Below are 23070 nucleotides of genomic sequence, written 5' to 3' on the forward strand. Positions count from 1 at the left end.
CAGCTGCTGGCTTACTAAAAGGCACATAAAGTTTGTGGCTCAACCATTCTGGGGCTGGAGTGGGGCAGAAGGTGGACAGGGAGGTGGTCTGGGACAGATGGGCAGAGCGTGGGTGTGAGCTCAAGTTCTTGTCGACAGAGGTAGCTGGTCCTGAGTGGATGCCAGGGTGACTGCGGGTGCCTGCGTGCTCAGGCTGCGTAGATGCTGCTGAGGTGGCCTTCATCTGCCCAGTCCACCAGCTCACTGCTCTGGAACCACAGCTGGATCTCTCTCTGGGCCCCCTCCACGGAGTCACTGGCATGGATGACATTCCTGCGCCAGGTGGCAGAGGTAGGGTACAGGCTTCAGCATGCACCTCGGGGGTCCTAGGCACAGTCTGCTAATCCCCGACTGTCTAGGGGAGTGGGTGGGTGATGGTGCAGAGGGGCAAGGAAGAACAGAAGAGCTGGAAAACTGGGTTCCAGCCTGCCCTCAGCATCTGTCCCAGGCCAACCCCTGGGGTGTCTGGAGGTAAAGTCAGGTGACAGACTGTGATGGCAGAGCATAGACACAACACAGGGAATTCTTTATCATCTCCTGTGTACATGAAAAGGTTTTTGAAAAATACTGCACTAGCCAATGTCAGGTTTGACATGCTACTATCAAGTTTCCTGGCTTCACTTTCCCCTGAGCAAGACACCCAGGCCTGGTGGATCTGCCTTGGGCACAGGCCGCCACCCTGAGCCCCTAGGGCACTGGGCCTCAGCTACAAGTGGCTGAGTGTGTTACCTGCTGACGTGGGTGCTGAAGTCTCCCCGGATGGTGCCAGGGGCAGCCTTGGCAGAGTTAGTGTGGCCTATCATGGCCCTCGAGGTGCAGACCACATTGGGGCCTTCCCAGACCTGCAGCAGAGAGATAGAGGAGGTGGGGAGAGGCGGGGGTCACCCAGGGCTCAACCCAGGGCCCTCCACCCTCCCACTGCCACAGCCCTGCTGTACCATGGCCACCACCGGGCCGGAGCTCATGTAGCTGATGAGGGCTGGGTAGAAGGGCTTCCTCTGCAGATCGTGGTAGTGCTCAGCAAGGATCCTCTCTGGGGCCTGGTACATTGAGGGAATGGGTGAGAGGGAGCCCCACCGGGCACCAGGGCAGTGGCTGTGGCATCCTGACCGCAGGGCCCTCGGCAGACGACACCGACAAGAGCTGGCACTCCAGCTACAGGAGCACAGGGCAGGCACTTCCCGCCCCTCCCCTTCTACTGCCAGCACAAGAAGGCTGTCCAGATGCAGGGCGGAAAACAGCCCCCACCCTAGTCCCCTCAGTGACACCCACAGGCCGAAAGCCCTGGTACCTGCAGCATCTTCATCCCCACCAGCTTGAAGCCCCTCCTCTCAAAGCGCTGGATCACATCCCCGACTAGCCGCCGCTGTACCCCGTCTGGCTTCACCGCAACCAGTGTCCGCTCCCGGGTCCAGGAGGGTCCTTCTGTAGAAGAGGGGGGCTCGGGGGCTGCCATGGCCTCACCTTTCATGTCTCCTGGACCTGGGTTCCCCTGCCAGGACCCAAGTGTCCCCTAGACTGCAGAGTTTGCCTCAACCAGAGCAGTCCTGGAGGGGAAAAGTATGGTGCCCACAGCCAGGACTGTCCAGCACGGTGGGCCCCTGGGGACTTCAGCCTGTTGCAGGGGGGCATGGCCCCACCCAGGCAGGCAGTGGGAGAAGCTGCCCATTATGGAGCTGGTGCCCCTGAGATGCCACACTGGAAAGAAAGTACAAGTCCTGATGTTCACTCCTGTACTTCCCGGAGCTAGCATAGACACTGTCTGCACCCCCAAACTGCCACATCAGGGGTCTGAGGTGAAATAATGGCAGGGACCAAGGAGAGTGAAAAGCACTTTCCCACCAGGTGGGTCACAGGGAGAGAGAGAGAGAGGGACCTGGGGATTGAGAAAGGGGGAGGGGTCATGTCTGCAGCCAGGGAGACAGGAGGGCTCCTCCCCTGACACCTTCCTGGGCCAGGCTGCTGTTGGGGTTTCAAGGCAGGAAGGACACTTGAAACCTAGTGTCCTAATGTCAAAACTGCCCCAGCCCTCCTCCTCCGGGAGTGATGCTGCCAGAGAGACCCCCAGTGTCATCACCCTCCTACCGCCTAACACTTCCAGAGTTAGGCTGACCCTTGGCATTGGGTCTAGGGTCAAGTGTACTCTGGAAAAGGGCCCAGACCCTGGATTGGCGGCTAAGCCCTGCAGAGAGGGAGGAGAGAACTGGAGAAGAGATGAGCTGCCAGGTCCAGAAGAGCCAGTGTCCCTGGGGGCATCTGCATCTGCCTTCCCAGCCCCAGGAGGGCTTGGGGAGCAGGCATCGGGCCCCCCACCACGTACTTTCAATGCCTTGCACTGCAGGAAGGACCCCACCCTTATTCGTTCCCCCAAAGCCCAGTCCCTAGGGGCCCTGCTGTCCAGCCTGGCCTACTGCCAGCTGGCTCCTGCCTCGGAAGATGGCAGTTTACCCTTGCCAGCATTGGAACGCCAGGACTCTGGAAGCGCCCGAGGGCCAGCTGCTAGGGCGGAGAACCCCCGGATACCTGCAAGGCTCCAGGCAGGGGTATGCCGGGAGGAAAGATGCCTCAGGATAGGAGTGTTCATTTGCTGAGAATGACCCCACGCAGGAGCCCTGGGCCCGCTGGGATCCCCGCCAGCACAAAGTGTAGCCACCAGGCTTCTGGTTTCCTCCAGCTCCGAAGCCCTCGGACCCCCTGCCCCGAGCACGGTGAGGTGAGTGGGGCCGTGGGGGCCTGGCTGGGAGTGAGCGGTGAAGGCGGCGGTGAGCGCTGGGGCCCCGCGGGGCAGGAACCCCAGGGGCGCGCCTCTCCAGTCCGCCTACTCCCGGGCTTTCGGCCCCGACGCCGGGGCCGCACGTGCGTCAGCAAAGGCCGGCGGCCCCTCGACCCGCCCCACCCCGCGCGTGGCCGCCCGGCGAGCGGACTCACCCGAGCAGGAGCGCGCGAGCAGGCTGGGGCCCAGGGCCCGCGCGCCGCACAGCAGCCCCCGCAGCGCCGCGAGCCCGGAGAGGCCGCGCATGACTCCCAGCCGCCGGTGCCGGCCGAGCGCTCAGGGGAGAGGGTCCTGGGAGGAGGGGGAGGGGCGGGGGGAGGGGGAGGCGGGAGAGAAAGAAACTGGGGGAAAGGGTGGGTGGAAGGAAGGAGGCGGGAGGAGGCCGCAGGGGTGGAGGGAGAGAGGGAGGCGGGTTGGGGGAAAGAGAGGGAGGGGAAGGAGTCGAGGGAAGGCAAGGAGTCGGGGGGAGGGCAAGCGGCCCCAGGCTTCTGCGCCTAAGGCTCCTCCCTACCCTCCCCCCCCCGGCACCCCGCACTCCCCAGCCCCCCCCCCCGCACCTCCCCCCAGACGCTGTTTCACTCGAATGGACTTGGGAAGTGTCTAATGTCAATTTCTGTTAAAATCAGAAGAAAAAAAGAATAATGGTGATGAACCCAGCACGGATCGTGTTGTCTTTAAATCAACGCAGTCCTTAAGTATAATGTTGAGTTCATGCAGGTCCTCCTGCGCCTGTCTTGGCCTGCACCCCTGTCCTGGAAGCAGGGCCGGCTTCTGGGCTGGGGGGGGTGCGGGGGCGCGGATGCTCCCACCTGGGTCAGGGTCTCCCTCTGAAATGACACCCTGAGCTGGGAGGATGGACCTGCATGGTCAGGCAAGGTTCGGCAGGGCATCCAGGCATTTGGATGGGGAAAAATCCCACCTTTATTGTCAACTGGCCTCGAACGGAAGGAATTTAGCTTCACTGAAACACCTTGCGATGCCTGTGACTTGATCATAAACAGAAATCACAGATATTCTCATTTATAGTACAGTTCACGTTAAAAGGGTGGCAGCTTACTATTTGAATTTTGAGATCCACGGGATCTAACGTAATGAGTTTTTTAAAAAACATACGTACTTAAAACTTGTTTTTTAAGCTGTGATATTTATTTTTTTGATCACACCTCGCTGTGTGTGGGATCTTAGTTTCTACCCCAGGGATTAAACCTAGGCCCCTGGCATTGAAAGTAGAGTCTCAACCACTGGACTGCTAGGGAAGTCCCCATATATATTTCTGTGTGTTGTGTGGATGGAGTTTTTTTTCTTAGTTTCATTTTCAATTGTTGATTGCAAGAGTATAAAAATACAATTGAGTTTTGTACCTAGATCTTGTACCCAGAAACTTTGCTGAACTCATTTATTAGTTCTAATAGTTGCTTACTGGATTCTTCAGGATTTTGTACACGCAAGCCTCCCCAATTTAGATGCCTTTTGTTTCATTTTATTAATGAATTGCTCTGGCTGGAAACTCCAGAGGGGAGAAACATGGTGACCACAGCCAGGATCTCCAGTAAAATACTGAATACGAGAGACCTGCTTTTTCCACTGTCTTCGGATGGGACACGATTGTTTTGAAATCTTTTTTCTTTCTTAGTATGGACACTTATAGCTATAAATTTCCTTCTAAACACTGTATTAACTGTATTCCATTTATTTTGGTATGTCTTCATTTTCTTTCATCTCAAAGTATTTTCTTTAATATTTACTTTTATTATTTTTTTATTTGGCTGTGCTGGGTCTTAGTTGTGGCATGCGGGATCTTTAGTTGTGGCGTGTGGTATCTAGTTTCCTGACCAGGGATTGAACCCAGGGCCCCTACATTGGGAGTGCAGAGTCTTAGTCTTTGGACCACCAGCGAAGTCCCTCTTTCTTTTTTTTTTTTTAATTGATTGATTTCTTACTGCGTTGGGTCTTAGTTGCAGCACTTGTGATCTTTGTTGTGGGCTTCTCTCTAGCTGTGGCATGAGCTCCAGAGCATTTGTGGCACATGGGCTTAGTTCCCCTCTGGCTGTGGGATCTTAGTTCCCTGAACAGGAATTCAACCCACATACCCTGCATTGCAAGGTGGATTTTTCATTTTTTTCCTGCACTTGGTCTTCATTGCTGCCCACAGGCTTTCTCTTGTTGTTTTTCGGTCACGAAGTTGTGTTAACTCTTTGCAACCCCATGGACTGCTGCATGCCAGGCTCCTCCACTATCTCCTGGAGTTTGCTCAGATTCATGTCCATTAAGTCAGTGATGCTATCTAACCATCTCATCCTCTGCAGCCCGCTTCTCCTTTTGCCTTCAATCTTTCCCAGAATCAGGGTCTTTTCCAATGAGTCAGCTCTTCACATCAGGTGGCCTGATACTTCCTTAGCACTCAGCCTTCTTTATGGTCCAACTCTCACACCCATACATGACTACTGGAAAAACCGTAGCTTTGACTATACGGACTTTATAATGTCTAGTTTTGTCATAGTTTTCCTTCCAAGAAGCAAGCATCTTTTAATTTCATGGCTGCAGTCACCGTCTGCAGTGATTTTGGAGCCCAAGAGAATAAAATTTGTCACTGCTTTCACTTTCCGCCTTCTGTTTGCCATGAAGTTATGGTCCCAGATTCCATTATTTTAGTTTCTTTAATGTTGTGTTTTAAGCCAACTTTTTCACTCTCCTCTTTCACCCTCATCAAGAGGCTTTTTAGTTCCTCCTTGCTTTCTTCCATTAGAGTGGTATCAGCAGCGTATCTGAGGTTGTTGTTTCTCCCAGTTTTCTCTAGCTGCAGCAGATAGAGGCCCCTCTTTGTTGCGGTAATAGGCTCTAGGTCTCGGGCTTGGTAGTTGTGGCCCATGGGTTTAGTTGCTCTGCGGCATGTGGAATCATCCTGGACCGGCGGTTGAACCTGTGTCTCGCTTGCCTTGAAGTCCCTTACAGTACTGTCTGATTTCCCTTTTGATTTCGTATACTCTAAAAACTACAAATCAGGACTTCCCTGGTGATCCAGTGGTTAAGAATCCACCTGCCCTGTCAATGCAGGGAACACAGATTCAACCTCTGGTGCAGGAAGGTTCCACATGCTGCGGGGCAGCTAAGCCCATGCGCCGCATCTGAGTGTGTGCCCTAGAGCCCACGTTCTGCAACAAGGGAAGCCACTGCACTGCAATGAAGCGTAGACTCCTGGTTGCCAGGGCTTAGGGGCTGGAAAGGATGAACAGTCAGAGCACAGAGGATTTTTCAAGGCAATGAGACTACCCTGTATGATGCTCTAATGATAGATACATGTCATTACTGTATGTGTGTTAGTCACTCAGTCATGTCTGACTCTTTGTGACTCCATGGACTGTAGCCCACCAGGCTACTCTGTTCCAGGGATTCTCCAGGCAAGAATATGGGAGTGGGTTGCCATTCCCTTTTCCAGGGGATATTCCTGACCCAGGGATCGAACTCCTGCATTGTGGGCAGATTCTTTATTTGTCATTTGTCCAAACCTGCCAAAAGTGCACCACCAAGACAGAAGCCTAATGTAAGCTGTGGACTGTGGGTGCCTCATGGTGTAGATTCACCAGCTGTAACTACCGTACCGTGCATGTTTGGGAGCAAGGGGTGTTTGCAAACTGTACTTTCTGCTTAATTTTGCTGTGAATCTAAAACTTCTCAGAAATAAGATCTGTTAAATACACACACACAAGGACTTCCTTGATGCTCCAGTGATTGAGACTACATGCCCCCAGTGCAGAGGGCATGAGTTCATTCCCTGATCAGGGACTTAGATCCCACATGTTTCAACTAAGGGTTCGCATGCCACAATAAAGATTGAAGATCCTGCATGCTGCAACTAAGACCTGGCACAGCCAAAATAAATTAAAAAAAATTTTAAAGTACACACACAGAGACCATGAAGAAAGAAAAAGACAAGTCACAGGACAGGAAAGAATATTTCCGTCGCCTAAAAACCATGCAGGTCTAGGGTTCCGTGATCAGAAATCAGGGAGTAAAAGACCAATGACCCAAATAGCACAGCAAATACTTGAAGATTGATTTCTCCAAAGAGGAATTCCAGACACCCAGTAAACAGTGCAAAAGTGACTAGCCTCAGGAGTAATCAGAGAAATACAAATGAAGACGGCACAAATCTCCAAGTCTGAAAATTCCAAATATTAGTGACAGTGTAGCCCATTGAGACTCCTCACTGCTGGTGAGACTCTCAACTGACCAAACCCAGTTAGGTGAACAGCATGGAATTGTCAAGAAAGGGAAAAGACAAATTACAGAGTTGAGAAAATATTTGCAACTCATATATCTGATCAGAATTTACAAAGAACTTTTGTAAGTCAACAACAGTAAACTGCTCAGCCCACACCCTCCTGTAACTCCCTCCCTTGCCCTTGTAGTGTGGACTGCCCCCAGTGACAAGGAGGAAACAGCAGGAGAGGGTCTGGTCACCGATCGTCAAGGTGACCTCATCTCCCCTTCCCCCTCACTTGCTGCCCCATGGGATGAGGAACACATGTCTCTGGCCAACAACCAGTGTGGACCTGAGGCCACGCCATGGATGCAAGTTTAGAAGCAAATCCTTCCCCAAAGAGTTGCAAGGAGTCAGACATGGCTGAGCACAAACACACGTACACAGGGACATTGATGTGGTGAGTCAGGTCTCCTATTTTGTTATTTGTTTTGTGTTTGCCTCCTCTGATGTATAGTCTCTTTCTCCTTTGCTGACCTTTTTGGATTAAATTAGTATTTTAAAATATCATTTAATGTATTTATTGGCTTTTTAGGTATACCTTGACCTGGGGGTATGTGTGCATGCTGAGCCGTGTCTGATTCTTTGTGACTGCGTGGATTGTAGCCTCTGTCCATGGGATTTTCCAGGCAAGAATACTGGAGTGGGTTGCCATAACCTTCTCCAGGGGGTCTTCCCAGCCAGGGATAGACACCCCCCCACCCCGTTTCTTGTGCCCCCTGTATTGCAGGCAATTTCTTTACCACTGAACCATCTGGGAAGTCCTGACCTGGGGGTATAGCTCAGCATTATTGTATATTAGTTGCTCTGCTGCTGCTGCTGCTAAGTTGCTTCAGTTGTGTCCGACTCTGTGCGACTCCATAGATGGCAGCCTACCAGGCTCCTCTGTCCCTGGGATTCTCCAGGCAAGAATACTGGAGTGGGTTGCCATTTCCTTCTCCATTGGTTGGTCTAAGGATTGTAATTACATTCTTAACATTTCACAGACTCTAGAATTTATACTGTGCCATTTCTTGTAAGATGCAGGAATTTTGCAACCATGTAGGTCTATTTTCTCCCTCTCCCATTCTATCTGCTCCATTGTTTCTAAGAAGTCATTCATTGAACTGTCATTCTCTTGAATGTCATTTTTCTCTGGGTGCTTTCAATATTTTCTCTTTTTGTTTGGTTTTCAGTAGTTGACTGTGATGTGTCTGGCTGTGATTTTCTTTTACACATTCTTCTTAAGACACACTGAGCTACTTGAATCTGTAAATTAACGTCTTTCACCAGATTTCATGTTTTTTTCTGCCTCATTCTCTTCTGTCCTCTTGGAATTCCCCCTTTAAGCATGTTAGACTTCTCATTCCTCCTTGGATCACTGCCAGGGGAGCCAGGGTAGATGGCTTATTCTAGGAGTGGGGGTCCCAGGAGGCTTACCCCTATTCTGCCACCCCAGGGAAGCTGGTGGGGGGTGCCAAGGGAGAGCCCGCAACCAGAGCTGACGCTAGAGCCTCCTGTCCTTGCAATCTTCTGCCCTTGTCACCCTCTGTCATTCTTCACTGGAAGGGGGGCAGGATTCACCGCGGCCACCATGCCCATTGCCGCTGGACTGTGGCCCCGGCTCAGTGCATGCCAAGAGCTCTGAGAGCAGCTCCTGTGCCCTTCACCTCCTGGTTCCTCGGTGCCCAGCACCCAGGACAGGGAGCAATCATTAACCAGATAAAATAGGGATACAGGAGAACTACATGCTGCACTCTAGTAGAAAAAATAACTTGCATTTAAGCATAATTTTAAGTGTATGAGCCTCCTAAAAGTTTTGATGGGAAAATGATCCTTTATGAAATGATAATAATAGATGGTAGTTGGAGTTAAGAAACTTTGTCTCGGTAAAATAAAGATGCAGAAACTCTATTTGTTCCCCAGAGTTCTGGGGAAGCTATTCCTCTGGGCCCCCCGTGTCTGGGTGCCCTGGTCTAATTCATGTTGACACGTAGGGGCACCAGGAGGAAGAGAAAGAGAAACCGCCCGCATCCCAGCCCCACTCACACAGGGACACTCTGGTCCCTGCCCGAGGAAGCCTGCAGTGGGCTGATAGGACACCCCGTCTGTAGAGCAGGCGACTCCTTCCAACCTGGGCCTGGCACACAGGAGGAGCCTGGGCTGAACTGGGGAGGGTGGGGGAGCAGGGGGCGGGGGTACTGAGGGACCCAGCCTTTCCCAGTGTGCCCAGGGCTGAGCGCCCACCTCAGCTGGAAGGGCAGCCGTGGGAGCAGGCCAGCTGGCACTGGCACTGGGCCCAGGATGGCGGCACTGCCGGCCTGGGCTAAGCGGGGAGGAAGGACGGAGGGGAGACCTGGGAGAGGAGGCAGGCGGGGGACTCAGGAGGGGCGGGCAGCGCTTGCTTTCTCTCCTTTGCGGGAAAAACGTCTTTCCCTGGGCGGGCAGGCGGGCAGCCGTCCACTCAGTCCACACTCATGGAGCCGGTGAGGGCCTCTGAGGGTGTTCCAGCCTGGAAATGGGCTGCATCCAGGAACTCTGTCCATAAAGCCAATGCAGGGGACGCAGGTTCCATCCCTGGTCCGGGAAGATCCCACAGGCTGTGGAGCCACTAAGCCCAGACTCTGCAACTGCAGAAAGCCCGTGCGGGAAAACCCATCTGTGGGAAAACTGTGTGAAAATTCCTGAGATATCTAGGTCCTCGTCTATGCACCGTCCCCTCACAGAGCCCCAAGGGTCCACAATCACAGACGCCTCTGTGGCCAGTGTTGCAGCTAAGTGTTTCAGGAAACAAACTCACTCAGAAGGACAATGCAGATAGTGGAGTGCAGTTTATTACACCGGCGGGCCCAAGGCAGTCTCCTCTTAGCCAAGGACCCTGACCAGTTTTTGTGAAAACCTTATATACCCTAAGTGTACATGCCCAAACCCACCTCCCCAAATTCCCTGAAACTAGTCTGAACAAAGGAAAAGAAAGATACAATCAAAGTTAACCTGTGATTCATATGCCTTAAGCCTAGGTAGTTAACAGTGCACAATAATCAATAGGCCTGTGGTCATATCCCAATAAGCATAATAGAATTAATGATTCTATTTAGTTACACAGATAATTAGGGTATTCTTTTAGGCAATGGAGAGTCTAGGTATGAGTCCTGGGACTCTTTCATCCTGGGGGTCTGGTTTTCCAGTTGGTATGTCGTTTCCATAGATACCGGGCATAGAGCTCAAAGTCCACAGTCCGGCCCGCGATGGAGTCCTGCTTTCAAGATGGAGCCTGTTCTGTCTGTTTCCTCCTTCACCAGCACCCCTGTAAGCACGGGTCCCCATTTCCAGTACATTTGTGTTGCCACCGATGCCTTCAGGAGCAGCTCACACTGCAGCCACAGAGGGCAAGTGCCCGCTCCCTCGCCCGAGAGGGGACAGGGTGTCTTGTCTTCCCTTGTGGTCCGTTTGCCTGCTAGTGGACCAGCTGCATCTTTCTTGTCGTCTCCTGTTGATTGCCAGGGTGTGGGGTGTTTCCAGTGTCTTCTTGCCTTCTGGGCTCTTTTTAGAGGAAACAGATAGAGCTGGACTCCATCTTAGGCCAGGCTTCAAACATTAGGCTACATGCATGGTCACTCTCCCAATGGACTCTGAACTTCGTGCCCAGTGTCTATAGAAATGGCATACCAATGGAAAAACAGACCCCTGATAAAAGAGCCTCAGGACTTGTACTTGGACTCTCCTTTGCTTAAAAGAATATGCTAATTATCTCTGTAACAGAACAAAGTGGTAAATTCCATTATTTATTGGGATATAACCATAGGCCTATTGATAAATATCCACTGTTTATTTAGTCTTGTGACACATGAATCATGGGTTAACTTTGATCCTACCTTTTTCCTTGTCCAGACTAGTTTCAAGGAATTTGAGAAGGTGGGTTTGAGCAAGTATACTTAGGGTATACAAAGTTTTCACAAAAACTGGTCGGGGTCCTTGGCTAAGAAGACTCTGCCTTGGGCCCGCCGGTGTAATAAACTGCACTCCACTATCTGCATTGTCCTTCTGAGTGAGTTTGTTTCCCGGAAAGTGTGGCTACAACATTTTCTTAAGTGTGTGAATTCCCTTTCTATCTCAGGTGGGTTTTTTATTACTTGCACAGCACATGATTCCTTCCACTTGGCTTGATGGCATGGATCCTTTTTCCTTTTACCCATTTTACAATTACACAACGTTTTTTAAATGAATCCATTCTTTAATTTTTTGGCTGTGCCGGGTGTTGTTGCTGCACAGGGCCTTTCTCCAGTTGCCGCAAGCAGGGCGGCTCCTCTCTGTCGAGGAGCATGGCCTTGGGCTTCTCACTGCGGTGGTTTCTCCTGTTGCTGTATGTCACATGGGCTTCAGTAGTTGCTCCACAGCACGTGTGATCTCCCTGGACCGGGGATGGAACCTGTGAACCCTGCACTGGCAGGCAGTTTTACCCACTGAACTACCAGAGAAGTCCCACATAACATTTTTTAAAGTGTAGTCAAATAAGTAACCTTTTCTTCATGTTCCCCAGTTCTTTGTCTTGCTTAAGAAAAGCTTTCCCATACCTGTATTCTAAGGGACGTGTTCTAGGTTCCTTTTAATATTTTTATTGTTTTATTCTTGACAGTTGATAACCTCAAATTTTCCACATACTGTGAGGTAGGATACAGAAACCTCCTACCACAAGGGTCTGTTTCCATCTTCAAGTGAGGCCCCCAGTGGGCCCTTTCTATTATAAAGACTCTTGTTACTTAGCAGAGATGTCTGATTCTGGTCCATTTGCAAGTTCCCCAGCCCCCCAGCTCCCCGCCTCAGACGAAGCACAGACACCTCCCCTCCTGCCTGCTAGGGAGCTTGGTGCTGGAGTCTCACTGAGGTGACCCTCAGAGCGGGTAGGGCTGAGGGTGCCGCTGAGCCCAGCTTGGGGCAGGGATGGGTCTCAGATGGTACAGACCTCAGGGCTCAGTGGTAACCACAGCTGCTGTCCCTGCATGATCTGGGTCAGTACAGTGCACTAAAATCGAAGCTCAGCAAAACCCGTAATTGGTCTCGTCTCTTTGAATTGAGAACCTGGGAGCCCCCGGCAGCCCTGGGTGAAGAGGCCCTGCCCAGATTCCAGAGGAATAAATGAGTTCACACCTGGGGATTTCTCCTCCCCCCTCACCTTACCTCATCCCTCCCTTCCCCCCAGCCTCCAGTGGCACTGGGCTCCAGGGGTCAGCTTCTCCTCCCTCCATACCCGTAAATCCACACACACAGACACACATACACTGAAATTCAAAAAATTCAAACAGATAGAACCCCTCCTCCCAGTCCTCAGCCACTCGCTTCCCTTCCTGCACCAACTGCTGGATGCTTCTAGGCATTCTCCACCTTTGAGACACGCCAACTAAACAATTTTTTTTCCTACAAAAAGTGGAGCTTTCTGAACACATTATTCTGCCCTTTCCTTTTTTCTGCTAACGGTCCTCCTGCTAGACCATTCCAACCAGTACACAGAGCTTCTGGATTTTCAGCCCACTGGATCAGTGTTTATACCATCACTCCATCTGGGTACCCGTGATTCAAATGCCCCTTTCCCTCATGACAGGTATCTGGGTGCAGGCTGCACTCATGCAAGCTCATGCTTCTGCGACCATTTCTGCAGGGAAAATGCACAGCGGTGGCAGGGTGAGGCTCCCAGAGGCTCAGCAAACCTAAGAAAGTCCGGGCGCTGCAATCAGCTTTTTGCAGATCTGTTAGGTCAAAGAAAAAAGGCCTCTGGGTGCTTTTCATTTTGCCTTTCTCTAAGAAGGGAAATTTGCATATCCTTTGCAGGAATCTTCTCCAGTGGTTTCCTTATTGGTATCTGTGGTTTCCTGGTTGGTGTTTCTTATTTATCTGTAGGAACTCTTTATTGTTAGTAATCTCAGTAAGATCTCTTTGTGATACAAGTCCAAGTGTCCTCCAGTTTGAGGCTTCCTTTTTTTGAACTTGTTGCAGTTTTGCTCTTAGCTGAATTTCTCCGTCTTGCCTCTAGTCTCCTGGGTCATATTTAGAAAAGTCTTCGCTTCCCCTAGACGCTAAAAAAGTTTCCCTAAGTTCTCTGGAGTCCCTTTACCGTTTCCTCTTCACGCTGAAATCCTTAATCTGTTGGAACAGACCCCGGGGTCAAGGGCGAGGAGTGACTCGCACCACCGACGCGAATCGCCACCTTCTCAGTGTACAAAATATGTGCAGGAGCCTCTTAATCTTTCCATGAACGTGTTTTCATCCACACTCGTAGAGCCTTTGTGGTGTGGCGCGCCGGGAGGCCCGCCGGGGAGTCCAGATCCGGGAGGCGGGAGCGGCCGCCGGCGAGCCGGACCTCCCGCCGCGGCCAGCCAGTCACGCAGCGACCCGGGTGCCCCCGGACACATGTGGGGCGCTCTGCGGCCGCCCCGAATCTCCGGCGCATTCCAAGCCACGCCGCACCATTTCTGCCTCAGAACCAAGACCCCCGCGGTTCTCTGGGTCCGGCGCCACCTTCTGCCCCCACTCCGCCCCCCGTGTCCCGCGACCCTGCACCGCATCCCGCCCCGCCTCCGCTACTCTGCGCGTAGTGGCGGACCCGCGTTCCAGCTCAGTCCTGACCCACCTCTGACCTATTTTCCCAGCGCGCCCTCTTGGTCCGCGGGACGCCCCCAGCCCCGCGTCACACCCCGCCTCGTGTCACCCTCCCTCGCCCCACGTCACCGCCCCGCGTCGCCCCTCTGTCCCGCATCCTCCTTCCGATCGCCTTCCACGCGCGTCCCCGGGGCAGCTCTTCACCCAGCGCCCCTCTCCGCCCGGGCTCCGGCGGGGCGGGGCCTCACAGGCGGAAGTGCCCGGGGCGCCGGCGGCCGGGACCGGCCCAGAGGATGGGAGCCTTGAGCAGAGGCGGCGGCTGGGGCCGCAGTGGCGGCGGTGGCTGCCCGGGCGGCGGCGGGGGCGGGCGGCCTGGTGCGCGGGCCGGGTAGCGCCTGGCCGAGCGCGGAGCCATGCGCGGGGCTGGGACTGGGACCGGGGGCGCGGCGGTGGCGGTGGCGATGTCGCTGCTGCTGCTGCTGCTCTCTCGGTCCCCGCCTGCTGCCGCTGGCGACGGCAGAAAGAGCGGTAAGCGAGCGCGGACCCGCGGGCCCCATCCCCGGGGCGCGGGCGGGGGCGCGGGGGAAGAGGCCGGGGGGGCGGGTCCGGGATTGTGACTCACCTGGGGACACCTGTGCGCTCACCTGGCGGGGACGTAGGCCTCAGGTCCCCACGCCGTGTTGGGGGCGCAGGGCGCCCCCTTGCAGGGCGCCGAGTGTGAGAGCGATCTGATAGAAAGGACGCCCTTTCCCCTTCCTCTGTGCCCAGGGCCAGGTTCGGCCAGACTGTCCCCTTGGAGCAAGCTCTCCCTTCCTTCCTCCTCCCCCTCCTCCTCCCAGCGCGTTCTGGCCGGGTAGGACCTTCGGGCACCAGGGTGAGGTTGAGCGGCCTGGGGGGGGGACTCTCCTGGGACTCCAAGGGCTGCGGTGGGAGTGCGAGTCCCTAGGAGGAAACCTTGGGCAGTGGGGTTCCGGGATGCCATCTGGTCTGGGAGAGGGGCAGAGTTGGAGAAAGTTGCTTAGATCCTGGAGTCGCAGCCAGGTGCGTTTCGTGGCTTCTCCTCTCCCACAGTGACCACTACCCCAGTGCAGTCAAAGGCTCAAGGGGGTGGCTAGATCTGAAGGTGCTGCTGGGCGCCTGGGGGTGCTGAGTAAACTACCTGACTTCTGTGGCCTTGGGCTCTCAGATGGCCTGCTGGCGGGCCTGGGAGGGCCCAGATGCCCCAGGAGGCATTAGGCAGCTTATCCAGCACAGCATGGGGTGGCTCCCAGCCCATCCCCCCGCCCTTCTCTGAGATCTTGCTCCTCCAAGCTCCTGTTTCTCTGAGGGCTGTGCCTCTGGTTTCTGAGCCTGGCTTAGCTTGAACTGAAAGGCAGTTTCCCCAAGGCTGGCCCCTGATGAAAGTGCTCCTCTGGGGACTGCCACCCCTACTTTCTCCTTTTCTTCCTTCTCCCGTGTCAGGGCTAGGTAAAGAGTCATTGGTAGGGAGATGGAAAACCTGGGGCAGCCGCTCCCCTCCTGAACGGATCCTGCTTTCTGTGTGATCCTGGCTTCTGGGGTCTCTGGGTGGGCAGGGTCTCCGCACTGGGTGCCTGTGCTGGTTTGGAGGATGTACGAGAGGATCCCCTTACTAGGGTCCCCAGACAGGCTCAGGGACTTTCTTTCTCCTACCCCCAACCCTGTGTCCTTGGAGGGGGTTGTGGGCAGAGCAAGTGTGCATGTGGCTGGTGCTTCCTGATACTGGAAATGTGACTTCCACTTCTGGCTCAGATGTGTGAATGGCCTGGTACATTCACCAAGATAATGGAGTGGGCGTCTTGGGCAGGGAGGTCGGGGTGCAGGGCTGGGGATGGGATGGAGGGGCTGGGTGGCCCTGGGAGTGGGAGGTCTTATCTCTTGTACACCTTGAGGAGACTTTACAACCACCAGCTGAATTGCAGGTGTCCAGCGCTGGCCGGGGAGCCAAAGGACCCAGCCCCTCTCAGACAAGGGGGCTGGACGCCACAGCTGGACCTCTCCTGCCTGGCCACATCAAGCAGCTGGGTGCTCGGCAGCTGGCTGTTTCTCTAAGGCCCTGTGATCCCATGGTGGTGGTAGTGGGGGGATGGTGCAGCAGGAAAAAGTTTATATTAGTTCAGTGGCTCCTAGTCTCTTAGCACTCAGGCCACAGCCGGCAGTTGGAACCTGGTGACCAGCAGATACCTGGAAAGCCTGATGCTTGTGCTGTGTGGTGCCTACCCCTGCCCAGCCCCCATACTGGGCTCCTGGGAGCTCAGATGGCTTTGCAAGTGGGCTGCTATCTCTTTTCAAGGTGCTTACATGGGAGTCAGGAGGCTGGCAAGAGAGCCAGCTGCTCACCCGGTTCCCTCACCAGCTCACCTGGCCCACCTGGAGGGGCCCCGGGCTTACTGCTGGGATGCTGTGGGCTGCCACCCTCCTAGTGGGGCAGGGGGAGGAGAGGGTGGCTCCACCCTGCTGTGTTCACAGTGTGTTTCTTCCCGAAGCACTTTAACATCCATTAACCATGGAGGGAGGGGCAGCTGAAGGGAGGTGCTGTCCTACTCGCCCAACTCAGAGGAAGCTGGGCCCAGAGAGGGGAAGGGACGGTCAAGGTCACTCCGCGAACAAGGCCTGAGCTGGTGGTGGGGCAGTGCTTCCTGCTGAGCAGCCCGGGCACCTCCTTAGTCACCCCTGGACACAGCACTGAGGCGTGCCTCTTCTTGGCAGGCCCAAGAGCATTCTTACCCACTAGTGGGGCAGGTGGTTATGCCGTGGGCCCCAGACACGAGGTTGTACTGGTTAATGGACTCTCCTAGGACGGTCCTAATCCAGGGTGGGGTCTCCAGAGACCTTTAGAGCTGGTTTGGAAAGGCTGGTGTGACAGGAGGGGGCCTTGGGTGATAACTTGCAGAGTGTGTTGGGGAGAGGGGCCATGGAAGTGAGGGGCTGGGAGACACTGCCAGGACTGGGGGGCTCCGGGGTGGGGCATAGGCAGCTAGCTTGTGTGCTGCCAACCCCTGCTTTGTCCCTGTGCCCCTCTGCAGGGGCTTGTGCCCACTGAAGCAGCCACTCCAGCCTAGGTGCCCTCCCCCCACCCTCCACCGCAACACACACACAGGGTCTCTGCTCACCTCCTCTCTGGGTGAGGAGGGACAGCGGCTCTTCCTGTACCCCAAATCATGGCCTGAGCAGGCAGCCAGCCTCCGGACCTGGTCGCCCTGCCCTGTCCACTGCAACCAGGACCAGGGATCCTAGCACTGGGGAGACTCAGTGGAGGTGGGGGTGTGTCCTGGCCTCCAGTGCCCAGGGCAGATGGGAGGAGGGATGGGGCTCCCACCTTGACCTCTTCCTGTGCCTTTCACCCTCCATCCCTCAGCCCCAGGTGTGCCAGGGCTGCGGTGGGGGGGCCCCGGGGGCTGTGAGCAGTGTGGAGAGGAGCAGCCCTCTGAGGGGGGCTCTTCCTGCTTCTGAGGTCTGAGGCACTTGACCTCATGTTGACCCAACATGTGATTGGTGTTGGCGCCTGTGGGACTTGTTGATCCGGGGTGCCTGGTGGGTGGGATGCAGAGATCTGGGGGACTGAGCCTGTGAGCTAGAGGTTGCTGGCAGGGCTGGAGGGGTTAGGAAGATGGATGTACAGACGTGGGTGAGAACGTGATTCCTGAGTGAAAGCTTCTGAGCCCCAGCCCTCACCAGGGGCTCGGGGGCAACAGTGACTTTTCCCAGGTTGGGGTTGGTGTGCCAGGCATCCCAGGGGCTCCATGGCTCCCCTGGCTGCTCCTCTGAGGCCAGGCCAGGCAGAAGGGCCTCCGCCCTCCGCCTTTCTCCATCTTGTCCCCAGGGGAGGGCTCCCAGGCTCCCTGGCCGCCTGACAGTGCCTTCTCTGCAGACTCCAGGCTGGTGTCAGAGCAGTTCTCCCAGGCCCCGCAGAAGCTGGCCTTTTACACCTGGTACGGCAGCGCCCGGCTCTTCCACTTCCGTGTGCCGCCGGACACGGTGCTGCTGCACTGGCTGCTGCAGGTCACCCGGGGCAGCGGCCCCACCTGCAACAACGTGGAGACCACTGTGTAGGTGCCAGCCCGCTCAGTGCCTGCCTGCTGGAGCCGCCCAGGGCCACACCTGAGACCTCCCTGCTCTCCCTGCCTCCAGGTACTTCCGCTACGGCGCCCCTCCTGTCATCAACCCACTGGGCACCAGCTTCGCCAACAATACCTCGGTGCAGCCCTCCTTCCTCCTCAAGATGCTGCAGGACAACGCCTCTGTCAATGTCTCCTACCCAGCACCTGGGGACTGGTTTGTGGCCGCCCACCTGCCCCCCTCCTCCCATAAGATTGAGGTGAAGGTAAGAGCACTCCTTCTGGGGATGGGGGGCAGCACCGCTCAGTGCATGAATGACTGGTCCCTGTTCACCTCCTTAGGGCCGACATTGCTTAGGGCTCTGCTGCCCAGCCCTGCCCTCGAACCCCAGGCTCTCTGGGCCAGCCCCTCCCGCTCTGGACCAGTCACTCCCCCTCCGTCCATCCCTTCCTCTCTGGGCCAGCCGTGCCCCATCTGCTCCAACCCCACCTCCAGAGCCAACCACGCCCCCTCTGGACCAGCCCCGCCCCATCTGCTCCAACCCCTCCCCCTCGGTCCATCCCTGCCCCTCTGGGCCAGCCTTGCCCATTTGCTCCAATCCCGCCCCCTCTGGGCCAGCCCCACCCCATCTACTCCAACCCCGCCCCATCTGCTCCAACCCCTCCCCCTGGGTCCATCCCCGATCTCTCCGGGCCAGCCCTCCCTCACCTTCTTTGCCTGTCCCCGCTCTTTCCTCAGGACTTTATTCCCACCTGTGCCTACATCTTCCAGCCGGACATGCTGGTCGTGCGAGTGGTTGAGATGTCCATCCTGGAGCCTGACGTGCCCCTCCCACTAGTCCTCCTCTCCCAGCCCAGCTACCTCAAGTAAGTGCAGGCTTGCTGGAGTGGGCAGCCCTGCTGTCCTCAGGGCAGGTGAAAAGGTGGGAGGTCCAGGTCTTGGCCCCCACCCTGGAGGGTGAATTTAAGCATGGGGTCCGGGGGCGGGCCGAAGCTGCAGAGCCCAAGGAGGCCATGTCCCCTTGGCTGCAGAGTCTTCGTCCCCAAGCACACCCAGGAGCTGCGGCTGGAGCTGCAGAGCTGTGTGTCCAATGGGAGCCTGGGCTGCCCTGTGCACCTTACCGTGGGGTCGGCCACCCTGCCAGGAAACTTCCAGAAGGTGCTCACTTGTAGCGATCCCACCATGGCCTGCCGCCTGCTGCTGCCCTCACCACCCTGGGAACGGTGGCTGCAAGTGACCGCCAAGAGCCTGGCGGGGCCCCGCGTGTTGGTGACGTTTAGTGCCGTGGCTGCCCTCACAGGTGGGCTGTGCGGGGAGGTGGCTCTGCCCCCCTCCACCCCCAGGCCTGCCTGCACTGAGCCCCTTGTGGTCCTGACAGCCTGCAGACCGTGGACTGTGAACCTCCAGCGCCTTCTGCAGAGCAGCCCGAACCAAAGCAGCAACGCCTCCACGGGCCCGCCGCCCCCGAGCCCCAACACCCAGGACCTGGACCAGAGTGGTGAGGCAGGCAGCGGCGCCTTCTGCTTCAGGAGCTTCCCCATCCTGCGGGAAGACATGGATGTGGTGTCTGTGCGCTTCCGGCCCCTGGACAGGGCCTCAGTGCTCGTGCAGTCGGACATGCCCTCAGTGATGAAACTGCACCTCAACACGGGCATGGACAGTGGGGGCTCCCTCAGCATCTCCGTGAGCATCAACCAGGTACCCTGATCCTCAAGGTTGGGTTGGGATTGGGACCCGGGGCCTGGGGCTCAGACCTTCCTGGGCTGCAAGGACTGCTCAGGCCTTCCTGTGCCCACTTTGACATGGAGATTGGGTCGGGGTGGCCTTTCTGGCAACAGAGTGAGCCTGGCAGGGCATCGGGCTGGCATAGGTGCCAACTGAGAAACAGGAGGCCTGTCCCAGGGGCAGCAGGTCCCTGTTGGCAAGCCTGGGGCTGCATGGGGGCAAGAGGCTAAGGCTGGGGCCCTTGGCCTGGAGGGGACAGTCCTGCTGGGCCCTAAGCCAGCGGGAGCCACAGAGAATAGCATTTAGCACCAGAGGTGAGCGTGAGGTGGAGGCTGGGGACTGACCCTGCTCGGCCTCCCTTCCAGACCGTGATTGCCGACAACACCTCGGTGGTGGCCTGTGTGACTGCTGGCTCGCCCTTCCTCAGCTTCAACACTTCGCTCAACTGCACCACAGGTACTGAGAGGCGCATCCGGCCCAGGGACTGGCAGGCATCTGGCTGCCTCTGACTGGGCCTTCCCACTTCCTCCCTGCAGCCTTCTTCCAGGGTTACCCCTTGTCCCTGAGTGCCTCGTCTCCCACAGCCAACCTCAGCATCCCCTACCCAGAGACAGACAACTGGTACCTCTCCCTGCAGGTCCTCTGCCCCGAGAGGCCTGAGTAAGTAAACTTGGGGTCAGGTGGCCAAGTGGTTGTAGTCAGGCCTGTGGATGGGGCTGCCTGCATCCCAGTTTGGGGGTGACCTGTCTTCCTCCAGCCGTGCCGGGTCAGTTGCCTCCTGCGGGGTCCCTCTCTCCCCCCGGCCACTGCTCCCGTGGCAGCTCCAAGAGCGAGGACACGAGCGGGGATGCTGGTCCCAGCCCAGGCAGGTGGGGGCTCAGGCGGGCAGGGAGAGGGCATCCTGGCCTTGCAGAGCCCCTTGTGGTTGCAGTCCTCTGGGGCCCGGGGGCCTCAACTCTGAGTTCAGGTGTCCAAGACCCTCTGGGAGCTCCAGAGCAGGGCTGGCCAGCAGATCTCTGCAGCCAGCCTTCCTGGGGCCCCTTCCTCGCAGGGAGTGCATGCAGGCCTCAGTCCTTGTGGAGACCACCTTGTACTTGGTGCCTTGCCTGAACGACTGCGGACCTTACGGCCAGTGCCTTCTGCTGCGTAGACACGGCTACCTGTATGCGGGCTGCAGCTGCAGGGCAGGTAGGGATGGTCCTGATGCGCCTTCCGCCTGTGCCTATGGACCCCAGCCCTGGGCCTCTCTCTGGCAGCCACCCCAGCTCGGCCAAGGTTGGAGGGCGCCCCGAAGAGTGAGGGCCACCGCCTCCTTCCCCGGCCTGCCATGCCCCGCAACCCCTGTGTGGGCTCACAGAGGCACCCCCGGAGATGGGACTGCTTTCTGGTCTTGGTTTCCCCTGCTCACACCTGCCCACACTGGCCTCCGTTTGCCCACACCTGTCCTGGCCCGCTGTGGGGTGAGGAAGGGTTTCCTCCTCAAGGCTCTGGGCATGGAGTAGGCCCTGAGGTTCCTGAGCAGCCACTGCCTGGCCTGGCCGCACTGGCCCGGCCTTGGCACCCACAGAGCTGCGTTGGCCCACAGGCTGGCGTGGATGGAGCTGCACAGACAACAGCACAGCCCAGACTCTGGCCCAGCAGAAGGTAGCCACTCTCCTGCTCACCCTGAGCAACCTCATGTTTCTGGCCCCCATTGCCATCTCTGTGCACCGCTGCCTCCTGGTGGAGGCCTCGGTCTATGCCTACACCATGTTCTTCTCCACGGTAAGTCCATCCGCTCCCCGGGGTCGGGGGGAGGTGGGAGGCTGGGTTGTCGCTCATCACTCGGCCCACAGTTCTACCACGCCTGCGATCAGCCGGGTGACGCTGTGCTCTGCATCCTCAACTACGACACACTGCAGTACTGCGACTTCCTGGGCTCTGGAGTGTCCATCTGGGTCACTGTCCTCTGCATGGCCCGGCTGAAGGCGTCCCTAAAATACGTGAGTGACCTCCTGATTCCTGGGTCTGGGTCCTGGGAGAGCGGAGGCCCTTGTGCACAGCGTGTCAAGGGAGACACCAGAAAGGGGTTTCTCGCTGCCCTTGGAAACCTCTTGATCTGACCAGTACTGGGAGAGGTGCCTCTAGCTGTGAAGGGACTGTGCTGACTGCTCGGAGGGTGCCAGGAAAGGATGTGGTGGGCAAGGTTAGGCCAGGCCTCATCCAGAGAGGAGACCTGGAGCCCCAGATCTGGACCAGACCTCCCCAGGAAGCGGCCAGCTCTGCTCCTGGAGTCCCTGTACTGAGAATACTTCAGGGCTTGGCTGCTGGAGATACGTGCCCTGGACAAGCCCATGCTTCAGAAACTCCCCTGTGGGGAGCTTTCTGGTGGCCCAGTGTTTCAAACTCTGTGCTTTCACTACCCTGGGCCCAAGTTGGGGAACTAAGATCCCACAAGTTGTGCGGCATAGCCAAACAACAACAAAAACTGCATTAGAAATATACCTGTGGATGGACCCGAGGGACCAGTGGATCCCAGCAGTGCGGGAGCTGGGAGAGGATTACCTCCTCCCTGCCAGCAGAGCAGGACACAGGCTGCCAGTTTCTGCAGGGGGGCTGGCAGGGGTGCTGGGGGCAACGGGGGGACATGGGGATGACCAGCGGGCCCACACCGCCTGCTCCTGCTGGACCTTGTGCCATCAAAGACACCCTGGCCTAGGGCTCCCATGACCCCATCATCATCCCTGTGTTTCGCCCAGGTCCTCTTTATCCTGGGCACTCTGATCTTCGCCATGTCCTTGCAGCTGGACCGCAGGGCCGCCTGGAACACGATGGGGCCTTGCCTCTTTGCCATCGTGGTCATGGTTACCATGTGGGTAAGGACCTGGGGCAGGCAGGCTTCTTGCCCAGACCCCCTCCCCTGGAAGTTGGGGTACAAGAGTGTGGGCTCCCCATACCTGCTCACCCTGCGAGGACAGAGTGTGGCCCCTCGTTCCGTCCATGTTCTCGTTCCTGGGTCTGTGAGTGTGGCCCCTCATTCCGTTCATGTTCTCGTTCCTGGGTATCTGTGTTCTCCACACCCGCTGAGGGCTGCCAGCGGCAACCCGCAGGGGCCCAGGGTGGCTTGGCACCCCTTGAACCCCTCCGAGCAGCCCACACTCGCAGCCCTGGGCAGCGCCCCGAGATGTGACCGCAGCTCTGTGCAGATGCCCGTGTGGTTTCCTGCAGGTATACCGCTGCGGGCGCCGGCGCCACTGCTACCCCCCCTCCTGGCAGCGCTGGGTCTTCTACCTCCTGCCTGGCCTCTCCATGGCTGCTCTGGCCCTCACCATCTATGTTTCCATGATGACCGGCGAAAACTATTACTACACCCACAGCATCTGGCACATGCTGCTGGCAGGGAGCGCAGCCTTCTTGCTGCCGCCAAGGGAACAGCACACCGAGCCCTGGGCCTGCGCCCAGAAGCTCACCTGCCACTATGAAATCTGCAAGAACCACCGGGACGAGCTATACACAGTGACATGACAGCCGGCGGGGGCGGGTCACCTGCAGCTCTGATGATTCCTCCAGCCAGGGGCAGGACCGAGGGAGAGGGACCCTATGGAGATCCATTTCCAACTGAATAAAACTGCCCTGCACACTC

General features: G+C 56.8%; 2 protein-coding genes across 8 annotated transcripts; one reads left to right on the forward strand and one right to left on the reverse strand.

Moving 5' to 3' along the window:
• Positions 1-44: 44 nt before the first annotated feature.
• On the reverse strand, positions 45-3172 carry NME4 (NME/NM23 nucleoside diphosphate kinase 4). 4 transcript variants are annotated; one of them, XM_025274855.2, is made up of 5 exons: positions 2968-3172; positions 1331-1488; positions 978-1079; positions 769-881; positions 45-312 (listed from the first exon to the last, which is right to left on the reverse strand). In XM_025274855.2, the coding sequence occupies exons 1-5, from the start codon at positions 3056-3058 to the stop codon at positions 189-191; spliced, it is 588 nt and encodes a 195-aa protein (XP_025130640.1). In that variant the 5' UTR covers positions 3059-3172; the 3' UTR covers positions 45-188. The 4 variants fall into 4 exon arrangements, with proteins under 4 accessions (XP_025130640.1, XP_025130641.1, XP_025130642.1 ...); XM_025274856.2 differs by having other exon boundaries at positions 1331-1464; positions 2968-3164; XM_025274857.2 differs by lacking the exon at positions 2968-3172 and adding an exon at positions 2563-2696 and having other exon boundaries at positions 1331-1464.
• On the forward strand, positions 2613-23070 carry PGAP6 (post-glycosylphosphatidylinositol attachment to proteins 6). 4 transcript variants are annotated; one of them, XM_025274804.2, is made up of 13 exons: positions 2613-2752; positions 17536-17713; positions 17796-17988; positions 18462-18589; positions 18755-19023; positions 19102-19421; positions 19814-19904; positions 19985-20108; positions 20500-20636; positions 21034-21212; positions 21284-21430; positions 22187-22303; positions 22656-23070. In XM_025274804.2, the coding sequence occupies exons 3-13, from the start codon at positions 17887-17889 to the stop codon at positions 22950-22952; spliced, it is 1911 nt and encodes a 636-aa protein (XP_025130589.1). In that variant the 5' UTR covers positions 2613-2752; positions 17536-17713; positions 17796-17886; the 3' UTR covers positions 22953-23070. The 4 variants fall into 4 exon arrangements, with proteins under 4 accessions (XP_025130589.1, XP_025130590.1, XP_025130588.1 ...); XM_025274803.2 differs by lacking the exon at positions 2613-2752 and adding an exon at positions 13916-14174 and having other exon boundaries at positions 22232-22303; XM_025274802.2 differs by lacking the exon at positions 2613-2752 and adding an exon at positions 13920-14174.

This window comes from Bubalus bubalis, chromosome 24 (assembly GCF_019923935.1).
Source record: "Bubalus bubalis isolate 160015118507 breed Murrah chromosome 24, NDDB_SH_1, whole genome shotgun sequence".
NCBI lineage: Eukaryota > Metazoa > Chordata > Mammalia > Artiodactyla > Bovidae > Bubalus > Bubalus bubalis.

Bases quoted from the DNA above. Each gene is read 5' to 3' on its own strand.
- NME4 (XM_025274855.2), bottom strand. From the start codon at position 3,058: ATGCGCGGCCTCTCCGGGCTCGCGGCGCTGCGGGGGCTGCTGTGCGGC. The intron at 882-977 runs GTACAGCAGGGC...TCTCTGCTGCAG, and splicing joins CCGGCCCGGTGGTGGCCATG to GTCTGGGAAGGCCCCAATGT. The intron at 313-768 runs GTAACACACTCA...CACCTGGCGCAG, and splicing joins TTCAGCACCCACGTCAGCAG to GAATGTCATCCATGCCAGTG.
- PGAP6 (XM_025274802.2), top strand. From the start codon at position 14,060: ATGCGCGGGGCTGGGACTGGGACCGGGGGCGCGGCGGTGGCGGTGGCG. The intron at 17,989-18,461 runs GTAAGAGCACTC...CTCTTTCCTCAG, and splicing joins CCCATAAGATTGAGGTGAAG to GACTTTATTCCCACCTGTGC. The intron at 20,637-21,033 runs GTAGGGATGGTC...GTTGGCCCACAG, and splicing joins GGGCTGCAGCTGCAGGGCAG to GCTGGCGTGGATGGAGCTGC.